Source organism: Mastigoproctus giganteus, chromosome 12, assembly GCF_048544385.1.
Source record: "Mastigoproctus giganteus isolate SK-2022 chromosome 12, ASM4854438v1, whole genome shotgun sequence".
Taxonomy (NCBI): domain Eukaryota; kingdom Metazoa; phylum Arthropoda; class Arachnida; order Uropygi; family Thelyphonidae; genus Mastigoproctus; species Mastigoproctus giganteus.
Genome location: NC_143586.1, coordinates 29839564 through 29856676, shown reverse-complemented (window position 1 = coordinate 29856676; position 17113 = coordinate 29839564). Strand labels below are relative to the sequence as shown.

Below are 17113 nucleotides of genomic sequence, written 5' to 3'. Positions count from 1 at the left end.
AGACAGTTCCAGAATAGATGTGCGGAAATTTGCCTTTAGCAAAAGGGTAGTTGATTGCTGGGACAAATTTCCATCTGTCATTATGGAAGTTGATAGTTTAAATAGATTCAAGGAAGAACTGGACAAACTTTTGGAGCGAATGGATGGCTAAAATGGGAAGGGTGGTTTTTTTTTTTTTTTTTTTTGGTTGATGCTGTCTAAGCTTGCTTTCTTGCATGAAATGCTAATCCTCTCTTAATGTTAATCCTGTAACAACCTTGAGTGGCGCAACTGTCATCCTCCTTCACTAGTCATTGGAAAAGAGTTCTCTACGTGTGGTCGTTTGAGAAATAACGATTAGTGTGTAATGCTATTGTTGCTAGCGTATTCTATATATATGAACATATAATTCGTTTTAGAGTGTTTTGTATCAGCTATATCCTGTAAAGAATATGCCACAAGTAACCTTAACGTAAGTGGGCCAAATATTGTTTCGTGTATTAAAATTGGCGCGAAAATGCTTTCGCAAGTGCAACATAGAAAGCACAGGTTGTACACGTTTGATTGCGCATTATGAAGTCGAAATGTTTAAACTTTTCATGCCTTCTAACCTTATTTTTGTTAGATCTGTGTTAATATGTAAAAGTGGTGTGGATATACAGCGGATAATCACCGCTCGACTTTCCCTCCATCATATATGCAGGTAAAAAAAAAAAAAAAAAAAACGCGTGGTTTTTTTATTTATGTAAACATCCTGATGTTGACATATGTTCCCATGATAGATTCACTTACATAAGACCAAATTCTTGTTTTAATATGAGACACTTCTGAGAAGTTTAGTTCCTTCCTACAGATATTTTAGCAAAAATTAGCACTCTTTATCTTTCAAAATGTCGAGTATCGCCCGACATTTTTAATAATGATGTTGATACACAGATAGCATCAGGAGGCGATCGGCTGGTTAATCGAACTTTCCCCTTAAGATTAATTTAACTGCATTGTCCAGGGTGATGACCTACGGTTTTTCAGAAATTCCCCCGAATTGTTTTCACTTAATACCCGTATATATATATATATATATATATATATATAATCATCAAGAATACAATAGAGAAGTTATATGCTATAGGGGGGAAGAAAAATTAAGAATTAGATTAAATAAGATTAGATATGACTGAATTACAATAACATGAATTATGGATCAGGGTCACTGCTATCACAAAAAGTACCCTACAGCCATAATGTATATATAAAAAATATTATTAGTATAAAATACACTAAGTAGATGTTTATATGCATAGAAATGAACTAATGAAAATACGGTGTACCCTGGGAGTGATATACGTTGTGAATGAAGGGGGAAAGAAAGGAACCAGAAAAAATAATTGTAACTATAGAAAAGTAAACCAAAAGAATTTTTTGAAGAGACGACCTAGGTAGAGATAGCATTGCAGAGTCTTTCATAATTTTTGTGTCTTTGTCAGAGGTCATCCACCAAAATCACGAAAAAGCCAGCAATGCCCTTACTTCTGTTTCCGACATGTTCTGTAGGTCAAAGTACATGTGTGAAAGTCCACGTGGTAAAATCAATTTTAAATTTTGAATAAAAATTTTAATAATATCATACCAGGTTTGCAATTACATAATGTGTTAATAAGGTATTGCATACAGAACATGGATGACCTTACAGAAGTAAGCGTAACGCTATGAAAGTAGAAAAAAGCAAAGACAAAGGCAAGGAAAATCCGAATGACAAGAACTTACTGCTGCAGGCCAGACTGACAGAAAAGACTGTCAGTGGGTTACCAGTGTATATATGCATGGGTATAAAATATTTTTTTATATATTTTATTTTAAAATATTTATATATATATATATATATATATATATAATCATTTATTGCCGTCCAGTAAAGGACAGTACCCCAGTACGATCAAGATAGAGTGGGTTTACATAAATAGAATGATAATAATTGCATTGTATGCTAACATCGTCAAGAAAGTGCCACTACGTGAAAATGCCCTGTTAAAGGTTGCCCCCCCACCCACCGGTTAGAACCGCCCCAAGTACATTGAAAATGTACTTGGGGCAGTTCCACCAAACCTCTCTAGGACTTCTAGGTTCCATTCAAAAGAGGGCAGTTAGGTTAATTATTGACTCATCTCTAACAAAGTCCCTCTACTCTCTGTCTCATAGATGTTCCATTTCTGCTGTATGCCTTTTCTATATGGGCACTGTTCTTCTGGATTGGCTTCTATAATTTCTGCTCTCTCTTCCAAAGCAGTCCAAACATGTGCTACAAACAGTCAATAGCCTTTTACTGTCCAACTTCAAACTCACAGAATCAGCTCTTCTTCTTCCTTATTTATTCATTCAACTTCTTGTTTCTGTAACAACCTTGCTTCGTACATATTTCATGAAGATTATAATCTACAGAAATTCAAGTCTAACATCAAAGAGTATTTTCTTTAATCTTTTCAACCTTCAACCCATACATAATAGTACTTAAGTACTATGGTTCTGATACCTCTTGTTCTAGGGGTTTTCATGTAAAAAAAAAACACTGATATCATTCATTTTGCCAGTTGGATGTTGTCACTTCCATCCCAAAACAGTCTTGATTAATGTAATTATCTTAAAATAAGAATTGACACATTACACATCCCCCCCACCCCACCCCAAGTCAGTCAGTTGTGGTTTCTGTAAAAAAATCAAGCTGTAGTTCAAATTTGAACACATACCCAGGTGGATCACATCCACTTTATCCTTGGTAACCAAGTTTTTCTTTGCTGTTATGTATTTATAAATGAGAAAGCTGAGCATAGTTGAGTACATAAAATTTAATGTATTGACATTTCAAGAATTGCAATACAAATTTCTATTCTGATGTTTATTATGATCAGTGGTTCTTTATGGTGAGAATTTGTATTATAATTCTTGAAATGGAACATTAAAATTTGACATGTACCTAATGTAGTATTTTGTTTAATTCTTCATTTAGTTCAGCTTTATTGTATCATATCATACTTGTATTCCAATTAAGTTCCAATTAACATAATGTACGAGGCTGTTCAGTAAAGAATGATCATAATGTTTTTTTAAAATCATACCTTTAATTAATCATCCATATTTTGAGACCTTTTCAGAGTAGTCCCCATTTGATGAAATGCACTTACTCCGACATTTCTGCCATTCTTCAAAACACAATAGAAGCCAATTTTTGACGTGCATTTGAGAATTGTCTCTAATTTCTTTACAACTTCTGACTGTTGGAAACATTTTCCTCGCAGCTCCTCCTTTAAATAAAATAAAAAAAATCACAGAATATAAGGTCAGGGCTCTAGGGCAGATGAGGAACACATTTGGCATTAATGCTGGCTAAGTACTCAATGATACTATGATCATTGTGAGGTCTTGCATTGTCATGAGCATCCACCCACCTGTGTTGTCTGCAGTTGTGGTGGTTTGCCACAAATGTGATCATGCAAAGTGTGCAGTATGGTTCTGTAGTAAGGTCTCATGATAGTTGTGTGATGTGGCACATGCTTAAACCATCTTGAATGTCAAAAAAAGTGACGACCATAACCTTTCCTGCAGAAACGACAACTTTTGGTTTTTTCAATGTTGGCAATGACGTAGACTTCCAAACAGAGCCTTGTTGCATACTCTTTGGGTCAAAATGATGAAGCTATGTCTCATCTGCCATTATCACCTTGTGCTGAACCTCACCATCTTTAGTAACCATCTGTTGAAGCTCCTGACAGACCTTCATGTGAACTTGCTGTTGCTCATGTGCAAGTGGTCATGAACCCAGTGTACACGAACATGTCATATGCAAATCATCATGGGGAATACCAAGTGTGCTTCCTATTGATATCCACAACATCTCTGCCAGTTGCTTTACTGCTGATTTTTTGTGATTGAATCACATCCATCTTTAAACATTCTAAACCACTTGTGAGCTGTGCTATATGGAAGTGTAGATCCACCATAAGCCCCTTTTAACATTTCATATGTTTCAGTTGATGTTTTCTTGAGACAGAAATAAAATTTGAGCACAGCATATTGTTCCTTGCATGTTATGTCCATTGTTATGTAGGTTAGCATTAGTAGAGGCATTTGATGCAAGAAAGCAAGCTTATGCAGCATCAGCCAAAAAAACAAACAAAAAAAAAAAAACCACTTCCACTTCACCCCTCTGTTCATTCGAAATACCTGTCCAGCTGAGCCAGGTGAAACTGAACAGGCATGAACTTGACCTACCGCCAAGGTCACGCCATGCACATGAGTCAACTTTGCATTTGCTGTGTGATGCAAATCGGTTTGGTCTTAAATTCTCATCTCAGCTAGAAATAGCAAGCAGTACAGTTCATGAAAAATTATGATCATTCTTTATTGAATAACCCTTATATCTGTGCTGTCATGGCAGATACTGCCATTTAAATAAGTTTTCTTTTTATACTCTGGGATGATCACATAGGTCAGAGGAGTTTAGAAGAACCACTGTATTTTAGCAATCTTTGTGATGCCACCTGTAATTATGTTTAACCTAGCAGATATATAAAATATTATTGCCAAAAATCTCTTGATGCCAAGAGAAATTCTCGTGTAGAAACCAAATTGCCTGTGATATTAAACCTTTCAGTATTTTTCAAATATATTGGATTGGTTGGCTAGTTACAGGGACACACTATTAATGAATTCTATTTGAGTGGAAAATATGTGATAACTAGATTCCTAAAGGAATTTCAATATTCCTTTAGGAATATTGAAATTCCCATACTAATTTAGAACAAGAAGTAATGACTCACAGAATAAAAATTCTTTGAGTCATTACTTAAATTCTTCTGTGGCCAAAGGAATTTATAACTTCACTGTAACACTTTTATTGCAGACAGTGTATTAGAGTGATAGTTAACAATTTGCTATGAATTTTTGGGACAATATGTCAACTCAGTCTCACAGTATGCAAACCAATATGCATTATTGCAAGAGAACATTGATTGATCAGGTACGTTAATGAGAAATATTTATAAATTACTGTACCCTCTAAAGTTTTTAAAGGATGACAGTGCCATTATTCCACTTGCCCGCTCGTTAGAAAGTGGAAAGTACTTGCTGCTGGCTCAGCATATCAAACAGTGGGCTGTATTTGAGAGAAATTGAAAGAATCCTGGAGGAGAACATTACACTGTCTTAAACCACCAGATTTAATACTAAATAATAAAAAATTGTCTTTGTTCCAATGAGATATTTGATTTATTTCTGTTTGAGTTATTTGGTATTTACTCTGATATAAAAAGTGCCAATACATAATTTTAGAATGTGTAAGCATACCCAAGTAGCCATGCAATGACAGAAGTCTTTACATTCAATGTTCAGATCCATGTGAATATTGTAATTCACTGTAGTTGTAAACTCCCCTGTCCCTATGTTGACTCCCAGAGTGCAAACAGAAAAATTTTCTGTTTATACCCTGGTAGGCAACAGTATGTTTCAGTGTTCAAATTTTTACATCAGCATAAAAGATAAGTGATCTGCTAAATCAACAACTCCAGAGCACAGAATGAAAGGTATGAAAGTTTTTTTTTTTTCTTTTTTACATTTTCTTTTGTCTTTATTTTGTGTGAAGGATTTGATGCCTTTATGATTAATGGAATAATTAGGTATGCATTTTGGCTCATCCTGGCAGAGTAGTCAAGCATGAGAGTGCAGAGCACATGCATATGCATGGACTATGGTTCAACCCACAACTTCTCAATATACGGTTAATAATTCAATATCAAAATGATTGATTGTAAACTCCTCTGACCTAGTGGTTGTGCTAGAGTATAAACAGAATGTTTAAGGTGTCGGCCATGGCCCAGTGGTCAGAATTCCCAGCGACAAGTAAGGAGTTTCAAGTTCAAGCCCATATGCTTCCACAAAAAATACATACAGCCATATTTTCAGTACCACAGCCCATTATAGCTGTGGCAATGAAAATATGGCTGCCATTTATAATCAGTATGTATACAGTCATGATGAATTTGTAAACTTTGCTGTCTAGAGGATAAACAGAAAGAATATTTATTTAAGATAAGATTAATCATTTAACAATAGTATATTTTTTTACAGAGCATTTTTTAGCCGTGCGTCTTCACCAAAAATAAATAAGATAACCAGTGTAAAATCATTACGCAGTAGTAATGAGGATGCTCCAAGTTCAAAAAGGCAAGTTATATAATCATAATATATTAAAAGAATGAAAATATTTGTTGTTGTTTTTTTTTTTTTTTTTTCTGTTCATTTTATGATTTTAATTGTGTATTAAACTTTTCAGGACTACAAATACAAGTTTATAAAGGCGCCTCCGTAGCCAGGTGGGAAGGAGCAGCAGTGCGTAGCACCCACTTCTTGATTAGACCGGGGTTCGAGCCCGTCACCACCAAATACGGAAGATGCGGAAAGGTCAGGGAATGACCACCGCATATCTCTGAGCAATATGGCCTTAGTTGCTAATGCTCCTAAAAACCAAAAACGAAATAACAAACAAGTTTATAATGGAAATTGCATTTATAAATTGAAGTTTATAACCATATTTTGAATATTTTCATAATATGGATATTGAATATTTTCATAACTATAAACTGTAAGTACAACAAGGAAAAAAAGTTTTAAGCTAAATGTGAAGTTTTGTGGAAGATATACCTTTCGTTTTTAAAGGATAACTTATGGGCTATTCTTTAAATATTTAGAAGAAGAAAAATCATAAATATATATATTTTTTCCTCCACTTGAGTGAAGGATGATAACTCTCTCTCCACTTAGAATAATAAGGCGCCTCCATAGCCAGGTGGGAAGGAGCAGCAGTGCGTAGCACACGCTTCTTGATTAGACTGGGATTCGAGCCCGTCACCACCAAATACGGAGGATGCGGAAAGGTCAGGGAATGACCACCGCATATCCCGGAGCAATATGGCCTTAGTTGCTAATGCTCCTAAAAACCAAATAACGAAACAAACAAAACACTTAGAATAATAAAGCCAGTCTCAGGTACATTCGGTCGAAGTTAATAAAATTAAATATAACACTACTAGTTTTCAGTTGTTACTGTTGAGCTTATGTTTGACCTGTCTGCTTATCCATTGAATGATCAGTTGCTCTTGATTTCGTCAGCCTTCTCCATGTTCAGTTTGATATTCAGTTCATTGTGTTTAGTGTACATTATATAACCTCTGCAGATTTCAACAAATGTACAGAGGTTACATGTTTTACTTTGTTAATAATGGTAATTATAATGGAATACTTAATTGCCTTAAATAGCATTTAACCTGTGGAAGAAACAACTCATTTTAAGTCATTGCATTTCATAGTAACATGATTTTCCCATCATTAGCATTAGTTGAGGCATATGATGCAAGAAAGCAAGCTTATAGAGCATCAGCCAAAAAAAAAAAAAAGTTTTAAAAATTTCGATTTCTAAAAGTTGTTAGATATAAAATTACAACACAGGCTGGCTGTGGAGGTGGTACTAATGTGCCACTTCCACTGCCAGCTGCTGCTACCACCAACTATATGATGCTGGTTAGCATTATAATAAACTTTTGTCAAATAAAATTAGTAAAAAATTAGAAAAGGTTGGTTATCTGTATATGGTAATGAAGCCAGGAACAAAATTCAAGATAATTAAGCTGAAGTCTTCATTTAGCTTTCTAGCATGATTTCATTCTAATTTAAATGATATTCCTTAAATGTTGAAAAGTAGCGCAGAAATAATGCTTTTTCTTTTTAATTTTCTTCTCAGAAAGAGACTGAAAAATTATATGATGTGGATAAATTCAATTTTATAATAAAATTTAATTATTTATAATCTACATATAGTTTAAAGTAAGTAAAGTAAGTGTTGGGTTACTAACATGTTTGCTGCCACCCTATATTTGAAAGAGTGCATCCAGTGTGCCGTAGTTTTCAGAATTTTGAAAAACATCAACATTCCAACATCTTCAGCATTCTGAAAATTGTCACATCACTTCTAGTTCTGTTTGTTTATATGTGTAAAGGCAGTGAAAGTTTTAAAATCAATGTTTCTGTAGTATAATATTAATTTAACAGGTGTTAAATGAATATTATATCATAACTCTCAAGAATCCTAGCATTCAACCGAGGCTTCTATAGGCTTCTATTTTTCCTTTAGAAAAAAGGAAAGGCTAGGGTAAAGAAAGATAATGCGAGAACCATGGCAATCTTTGGGAAATTTACTGGACAAACTTGTTTCCTGCTACTGCAATTTCTCCCTGCATTCTCAGTAAACAGGTGGTGCTTTATCAGTAGTGGCAGTAGAAGTCAATAACGATGTATTGATTAGTTTTTTCTCGTTATTAAAAGCAGATTATTGGAGTTCGTGGGTGGGTTGAAATTTACTTATGGCACACCCTCCAGACTGCCTCAGTCAGTCTTATGGTGTTTAAGCCCCCTTCCCAATGTTTTGAAATAGGAAAACGACTTCTACTGCCACTACCGATAGCACTCATTGTTTGTAGAAGTCATTTTCCTATTTTAAAACAGCATGAAGGGGGATAAACACCCCAAGACTGAGGCAGTCTAGAGGATGTACCCATGAGTAAATTTCAGCTGCAAAGTATTTGTAGTTGACACTCATGAACTCTAATCTTCTTTTAATAACGAGAAAAAACTAATCAATACTTTGTTATCAACTTCTGCTGCCACTACCATCATCATCTGTTTACTGAGAATGCAGGGAGAAACTGCAGTGGCAGGAAACAAGTTTGTCCGGTGAGTTTACCGTGGTTCTCGTGTTGGCTTTCTTTATCTTCGCCAAAACAAATTCATTCAATAGAATACATACCAAAGTCATTCCAGTTTCTCTGCACTAATTCAACACTGCACTCCAGTGCCACCAAAGTTTTTAATTAAGATTTTCTCCGGTATGGAGAAAACCTTAATTAAAAACAATCCTGTTGTTTTTAATTAAGGTTTATTAATTAAATATCCTATTGTTTTAGAAGCCCATTATAGCACCATTCAGCCAGCTACATAGTCTGCATCATTATTCTTGCAGTGACTGGAACCATCAATGTAATTTACTGTCTTCAGACACTCAGACTGTAATGTGAATATATATATATAAATTAATTAACTTTAATTAAATAAGTAATAAATAAAAAAGTAAAGGAAGAAAAATTGGGGAAAAAAAATCATCCTATACATCTGACATTGAGTGGAGAACTACTGTCATCTTTTCAAGCCCTTAAAAGAATATGAAAAACAGTCCAGGAAGCCATGTGTAACTGATGAGATGCTAGAACAGGCTTCAGCAGAATATTTAATTTAATGGTAGAAACATGGAATGTTCTGATGATTTGGCAGATAAGAGGTGGCACATACCCAGTTACTGCTCTGATTTTACATATACCCCTTTTATATTCAAATCAAAAGGAACTATGAAAAATGCACCTTTTATATATACATAACTAAATTCCTTTATTGGTAAATTTAAAAAAAAAAATTAATTAAATAAGGAGCTGTACCCAAAACAGTATATTTTGTTACTTTTGTTTAACTGAAGAATAATAAATTTGCTTGACACTTTTAATATATGACTTATAGAATTATAGAACAAGCTCCTTTTAACCTTGAGATCATATAAAAGTTTTTGCATTTTACTGTGATCCAAACCTGAGGTGGGATTCGAACCCATGACATTTGGGTTGTCAGGCAGGCACTTTACCCACCTGGCTAGCCCGGCCATCTACTACACGGTGGCGGCAAGTTTCGAATGGTACAAGTTTTACTGATACTAAGTAATAACCCACAAAATCTCTATCTAAGTTCAAAATAAACTAAGTATTGTAACTAGGAATATAAAGCTACTTCTAGAAAATAAATTAATATGCCAATTTAGTCAATAAAATGGTAAAAATTTAAGAAAAACTTTTCTATTTGCTGGATCCATAAAAACTTTGCCTGCACCAAGCTAATCTCATTCAACTTCATCATGTACAGCATTTTATGATTTGTAACCGAGTTAAATGAGGCTGAAAAAACATATAATGAATAATAATGTAGAGTACTACAGTATTTATTCAAAACTAATTTAATCTACGATCAAATAATTTTACGATGGACTCTCCAAAATAAAATGCTGTTCACTATACGATACAATATGTAGTTGGGGCCGGTCATTGTGATCATGTTTGCGAACTGAATTTTAATTGTATTCTAATAAGTGAAAATAGGAGAAATATAATCCACAGGCTATAAAAGTAAAGATATAGAGTGCAAATTTACACTTTACATCCTTTAATTAACAAAATTAAATGAGGCGTGAAAATCGGAAGAATATTTCCCACAGGTTAGCAAAATAAAAATAAATTTACCCTTATGTACATAGCTTAATTAATAGTGTAACTAATTGATATTTCTGTTCACTGACTTTTTTTTTTTTTTTTTTTGCCGTAAAATTTAAAACAGTAAGAAAATAAGCAATCAGTAACAAAGAATATGGAACACACAAATTACAACTAACACAATGCATGCAGTTGAGTTAGGAAGTAACAATTTTACTAAGCTGAAAAAATAGAAATGAAGAAGGAAGATTCTGAAAATTTATTTATATTTTTTATATGATTGAAGATTTCAGTGAAGGGGTAGCACATTTCACCATAATAACGTAAAATTCCACAGAATTCCAGCTATCAGTAACATCGCATATGCAATAAGATCGAGTTTACTACCCATTTATAATTACATTGCACTAACAGAAAAGCCTAATAAACCAGAATTGTTTTTATTGTTTTATGATAGTGACCTCCAGAAATCTACTTTAGAAAAATATCACAAAGGTGTTCAAAATTGATTCTTATAACCAAACATAGCACAGCTTTGTGCTTTGTATGTATCTGCGAGTTGTACATAAATCGTTTGTACATAAGTAGAGGAGTGCCTGTATTGCTAACTTTTAACTAGGCATCAGCACCCCTGTCATGTCAACTTTATCAGCCTAATATAAAAATAAGATAAAACAGCAAGAAATCTTTTCACTATATCCTGAGGTATCCCTTCTCAGAATTATGCCTTGGCAGCACACTTGACACAAGAAATATCCTGATGCTTGAAAATCTCCTGGCTAGAAAACTAGATACACTTAGCTTCAGCGTCCAAATTATCTTATCACAGCTTAAAAAGTATTCTTATAGACCTTCAGCCTCAATACATTCAAGATTTCATACCTTAAGAACTTATGGCATGCTGTATGCGTGCTGTATTCCCTTGCAGTGCTCTCAAGTCTCTTTAACTCTGCAGAAGCCAGCAGTGAACTGCTATATGAAGATCAATTCCACAGAGCCCATATTCAAGGAATCATTGTTATGCACTCATCATCCATCTAAAAGTACAGATTCATTACCCTCTAAGCATTAGCTTTACTGACTTGTAGACTTTTGTTCTACATACTAAATTTTTCATAACTGTTTCCTGAATTTGCTTATTATGCTCTTCACTCCATCATGCTATATCAGGGGGAAAATTTTGGTAAATTTCAGTTTTATTCAAATAAATTTTTTCCCTTGTTCAGTGAAGACTGAATTTTTAATAGAAAAACTGTGCAAAAAATTATCTTGGAAAGAATATCAGTTGCACTGCCCTTCATAAAGTATCTTGATACATCAATTTTACATTGATTTGCTGTTCAGTGACCAGTCATCCTTGCCCAACATTCCAGTTCATCCTATAAGGTTTGAATTAGTACTCTGCATTGTCCTTTCCAACTTTTGTACAGTTGTTGTGTCCAGGAACCATTTTCACACAGCACTGGCTGTTATGACATGGGCAATTATCACATTGAAACAAACATGGGTCTGTACCAAACAACTGTCACACCTGTAAAGAGCATGAATTTGTCCAAAATGTTAAGGTGGGCATCAGCATTCATGATTCTTTGTACAAGTAAGGTCTTAAGCCATACCTTGAAAATGAGTAGTGCATCATAACTCTACCCCCTCTGAATTTCATTGGTGGAATAATGCACCCTACAGCAAACATTTTTCGAATTTCCTTCATATCCACTCCCCCCCAATCCGATCAGATTAGGGTGTAGGTGTAACAAGACTTGTCACTGCATAGAACAGATTTCCACTGCTCTATAACTCAGTTAGTGTTCGTTGCATCATTCAAAGTGAGACTGCCACCTTGCGTGGTGCAATGTGGTTGGTGATACACTGCTTTATACACTTGTTTCCCGTGAAAACTGAGGCTGTAGAGCCCTTTGTCATTTGTTCATATAGATCTCAACTACTGTTGATGCCTTAAATTCCTGTTTTGTGGGGATGCTAATGAGAGCACGAGCACGTGTTATCCTTCTGACTATGTTTTGGTCCTATGTAGTGAGCTTCAGTAGATTTTCTATGCAGTGCTGGACAGTGATGGTACTGCCACACTTCCATTCCATAAGAACACCATTGCTGACAACCTACATCCACAACTTTCTATGTAGGCTATCAGCAGCGTGAAATCTGACAATAATATCCCTCTTGAAATCATTCAGCTTAGTTGTACATGCCAAAATGAGAACAGAAATCACGTAGCTCATATGCCTTCCCTATTGACCAGTCTGAGTTGTATGTTTATCCAAGAAGGTTGAGTTAACTATAAAAACAAATGTCTGGATAAGTGAAAAATAATACAGCATGGCCAGTGGAGGCAGTACCTAAGATAATTTAATAAGTTAAAATGAATACAAGAAGCTTTCAGGGTGACGAACCCCTTCCTCAACAAGTGAAAGTAAAAATATACATACATACATACAGAAATGCAAACATAATATAAATGTTAAGAATAGAATGAATACTAAATAGGCTGTGCGTGCTCAGATGACTTGGTGAGCGAGATTGTACAGACATTCATTAACTAGATTGGGTGCTTATTGTTGGTGCACAGGGCATATATGGGATTTCTGCCAGCGTTTGTCATGCTTCAAAACTATTAACTCTAAAATAGGGTGTAGCCTTGTACCTCTGCAGCGATTTATGACTTTTGGATAGCTGGATATATTTAACGATCCTAACTATAGGCAGTGACGATAATGCCAAGATTCGTCGATCACCTCACAATCGTGTCTGGGTTTGAGGTCGTGATGAGTTGACCAAAAATGTTCTGCGATTGCGGAGTGATCAGTGTCACCCAGGTGGATCGATCTATCATGTTCCACGAGGCAATCCTGAAGACGTCTGGAGCTCTCCCCTATTTAGCAACTGCCGCAATCGTGGCAAGTTATACAGTATACAATTCCGCTGCATAAGAGATGGGTGTTTTACGCTTGAGACCAGAGATCGTAAACTCCTACCAGGGAGTTGTATGTGTTTCATGTGGTTCTCATGCAGGATCTTAGAAATCTGGTCTGAGGTGCCCGGATAATAAGGAATATAGGCAGTAGGCACACTGTCGCGGGGAACGAGGTCCTCAGGCGAGTTGCAAGCTCTTGTGCTTGTAGCAGGCACCTGTCTAACACACAGGTTGGATAGGTCAGCTTTTACTCCGGAAACCTCAGTGTGTCTGGCTCCCTCTGAGCTGGAATGTTTCCAAACTCAAGAGAGTAGAGAGCATGCGGTGCTGTTTAGATGACAAGGGGCATGGGCTGATCTGTAGTTAGTGAATTGCCCGCATCACATTGGCTTTTGGTATACTAAGGTTTCCAGGTGTGGGCCCACTTGTTTCACCAAAACATCCAGGAAAGGAAGGGACCGTTCGCTTCCAACTGTAAAGTGAACTGGATGAAGGGAGAACTATGAACATTTGGCAGGCCATAGAATTGCGGGAGCTGGCAGCCCGTGGCATGCAACTGCCATGTTTTCAACATTGAGATCTTGCCCGATTTGAACCACTTTTAAATCAACTTGTTAATGTTTGATTCCAGTCGCCCTAAGAATTTAATGGGTGGGTCACTTACAGGCTCGTAAACATTGGGATCTTGTAGGAGGGCCTTGTTCAAATGTCTAGGTATGTTTTTGGAGGATAATGTACTCCAAAGTGAGCAGAATTGTTCATTTTTATTATTTTATTTATTTTTCTGTATAATATTTTGCAATTTGGAGTAATGTCATTTTAAAAATATTAAAATCCAAATACATTGTTATTTTCCTTATTTTTTTTATTTATTTTTAGAATTTTTGAATAAGCTATATTTTTTATCTTAGCCAATTAGATACAAGTGGAGTAGCAGAAACTTGTGATAGTTCTCCGGTGAAAAGTCTTTCTAAGAAGCGAATAAACCGCATTCTTGATAGTGATGAAGAATGTTGTGATTCTGAACCTGAAGAACAAAAGTGCTCATCGGAGAAGGTAAACCTTTGTGTGTTTTTTTTTTTTTTTTTTTTTTCCCCTTATAATTCTTTTTATGTGGAATTTTTTAAATAACAAAGGTAATTTCTAACCGTTGAGTCATGATAGTGAATATCCATTAGCTAACAATGGAAATGGATGTTCACTAGCATGACTAAACAAATTATTACATAATAATTTAAGAAATAAAAAACTTTAGTATAAATATTTTTCGCATGAATGTCAGTGTTTAGTGGAATGCTTGTCATAACTATTCATAAGTTATTTTGAAGCTTATGTTGTGTAAGGCTTGATTTTGTTTTTGGAAAACAGCTGCATACTTTTATGAGTACAGGTAGTTCCCGACTTTACGAGTTAATTCATTCCTAGTGCACGCTCATAAAGCGGGAATTTATTTCCCATAGACGTCAATGAAATTAGTTAGCTAATTAGTTTGTTTAAACAATGATTTTACCATTTACATTTCGTGCGTGTGTGTGTGTGTGTGTGTGTGTGTGTGTGTGTGTGTGTGTGTGTGTGTGTGTGTGTGTGTGTGTGTGTGTGTGTGTGTGTGTGTGTGTGTGTGTGTGTGAAAGATTCAATGCAATAATGAAGATAAAATATTTCCTGTTTTACTTCATCTTGCACAGCACAGGAAACCATATTTTGTTGGTTGTGGATCAAAGTGACATGCAGATGTTTTTTTAAACATTGTATTGTAATGTTGATATTAAATTTCATCAAACAATTTTTTTTTTTTTTTTTTGAACAAGGGACTCAGATAATCTTCAAAAATTTAACAAGGGGCTTGCGTGAGTCTTCCCCCTCCTAGAACCTTCCAGCACATGTGCCTCTAATTATAACTTTTGGGTGGTGCCTCCGTAGCCAGGTGGGAAGGAGCAGCAGTGCATAGCACATGTTTCTTGATTAGACCGGGGTTCGAGCCCGTCACCACCAAATACGGAAGATGCAGAAAGGTCGGGGAATGACCACCACATATCCCGGAGCAATATGGCCTTAGTTGCTAATGCTCCTAAAAACCAAAAACAACAACATAACTTTTGGGGGGAAATTTTCAGGGTTTTTGAAACAATTATGAAAATTCTATTTATTACTGCAGTCAGATTTGCTTTTGTTCATTTTTCTCAATATTTGTGGTATTCATCTTTTGTCTACCTTCACACAAATTCTAATTATCAGAGAAAGAAAGGTACTTTGGAAAAATATAATTTAAAGTCAGTGTGTTAATTCTTTAGCATTAAAAATACAGACTTCTTCTTTTTTTTTTTTTTTTTTTTTTGGAAACCTTGGGAGACAAATGAATTAAAAATGGTTAATCACAAGGGTTGTCACTCATGTTTTTAAACTGCAGTTTAAAATGTGATGTGCTCTTATAAAGGAGCTGATTCTGTTGTTCATTTTCCCCCTTTGTGTTGTAATGATTATCAAGATGCGAGAAACATAGCATAGCTTTTGAGATATATACATTCCAAGGGTATACTAATGCACTCAACTCTCTGTGAATACTGCTGCCGAGTCTGTTATAACAGACTCGGCTGCAGCAGTTCACAGAAATTATCTCAGTGTGTGTGTTAAATTTGTGCACGTCTTAGTGAATTGTTGCTGCATAGAAATGATACTGTCACTCCTATCAATGTGTTATTTTGGTAATTTTTACTATCAACTGTTTTGGTTGTAGTGCTCCAGTACATATGGTTTATCATTATTATGTCTGTACAAATGTGTTTCACAGGGTGATTTTTTACATGCTGCTAGCTGAAAAAATGCAAAAGAACTCAGGCAGGGGCATGGAGGATTCTCCCCCCCTACACCTGCCTGAGATTGGCTAACTATAGCCTTGATGGAAGGGTCCTTAAGAATTCTTCCAGTCCCCAACATAATTTGAACACAGATTTATCCAAATGAGCAACAAATAGTAAACCTGTTTTACTCCCATATATATATTTACAATATGAAGTAACAATTTTGCTCTTACGTTATTTGAAGAATAATATTTGATTCTGTTTATCAGTAGGAATCTTTCTGCAGTTATATTAACATGCCTACTTGGCTGGTGCTTTTAGGTTGGCCCAAGTTGCTGTGCATGTGGGAAATGTAATTGCATGAAACCTATTATATTCTATTCTGAGTTAGAAGCTACCAAGTTTTTCTTTTATTTTTATTATTTTAAAATTTTATTTATATTAGGAAATAAAATCTGAGCCAGTAGACAAAGAATTACAGGAAGAACAAAAAAATGGTAAAATTTGCAAAAAAGAGGTTAAAGAAACAACAAAAAATGTCAAAGCAGAAAAAGAAGAAGAAGAAAAAGGTGATTCGAAAGTTAACGAGCGGAATCATGCTTTGCTTTCTATACCAAGGCGCAAAACAGGTATTGTGGGTTTTTTTTTTTTTTTTTTTGTACATATACTTTATGTAAGGAAAGATTTTTATTAGAGTTTGACTGTATAATTTGTATTGAATTTACTTTACAAAATCGGACACTAACTAAACTTCAAGCTATACTTTAATATTTTTAATCAAAAAATAGTTTTACAGAATACTCCCTTCTGTTGCTACATGCTACTGCCATTGGCAATTCTACAGCTGGAGGAAATCTCAGACAAATTTTCAAGACTGTTTTCATCCACTAAGCAGACATGCATTCTACAATTTCACAACAAAAACAGAAAAACTTTGGAATGGCACCTGTTGTACACACATTGACTATAAGTTAAATGCCACATTTATCACAACAGAGAGACATCACTCCTTAAGTCTATTAAGTCATTGCATATTCAGATTAATTAAGGGTGGA

General features: G+C 35.1%; 1 protein-coding gene across 1 annotated transcript in view; it reads left to right on the top strand.

Moving 5' to 3' along the window:
• Window positions 1-540: 540 nt before the first annotated feature.
• The window catches only part of DNAlig1 (DNA ligase 1), a 75643-nt gene continuing 59070 nt past the window's right edge, over window positions 541-17113 (top strand). Inside the window, exons 1-4 of the mRNA XM_090385696.1 lie at window positions 541-682; window positions 6097-6192; window positions 14172-14316; window positions 16504-16687. Coding sequence (XP_090241822.1) covers window positions 564-682; window positions 6097-6192; window positions 14172-14316; window positions 16504-16687 — 544 coding nt within the window. The 5' untranslated portion in view covers window positions 541-563. The remainder of the gene's footprint in view (window positions 683-6096; window positions 6193-14171; window positions 14317-16503; window positions 16688-17113) is intronic.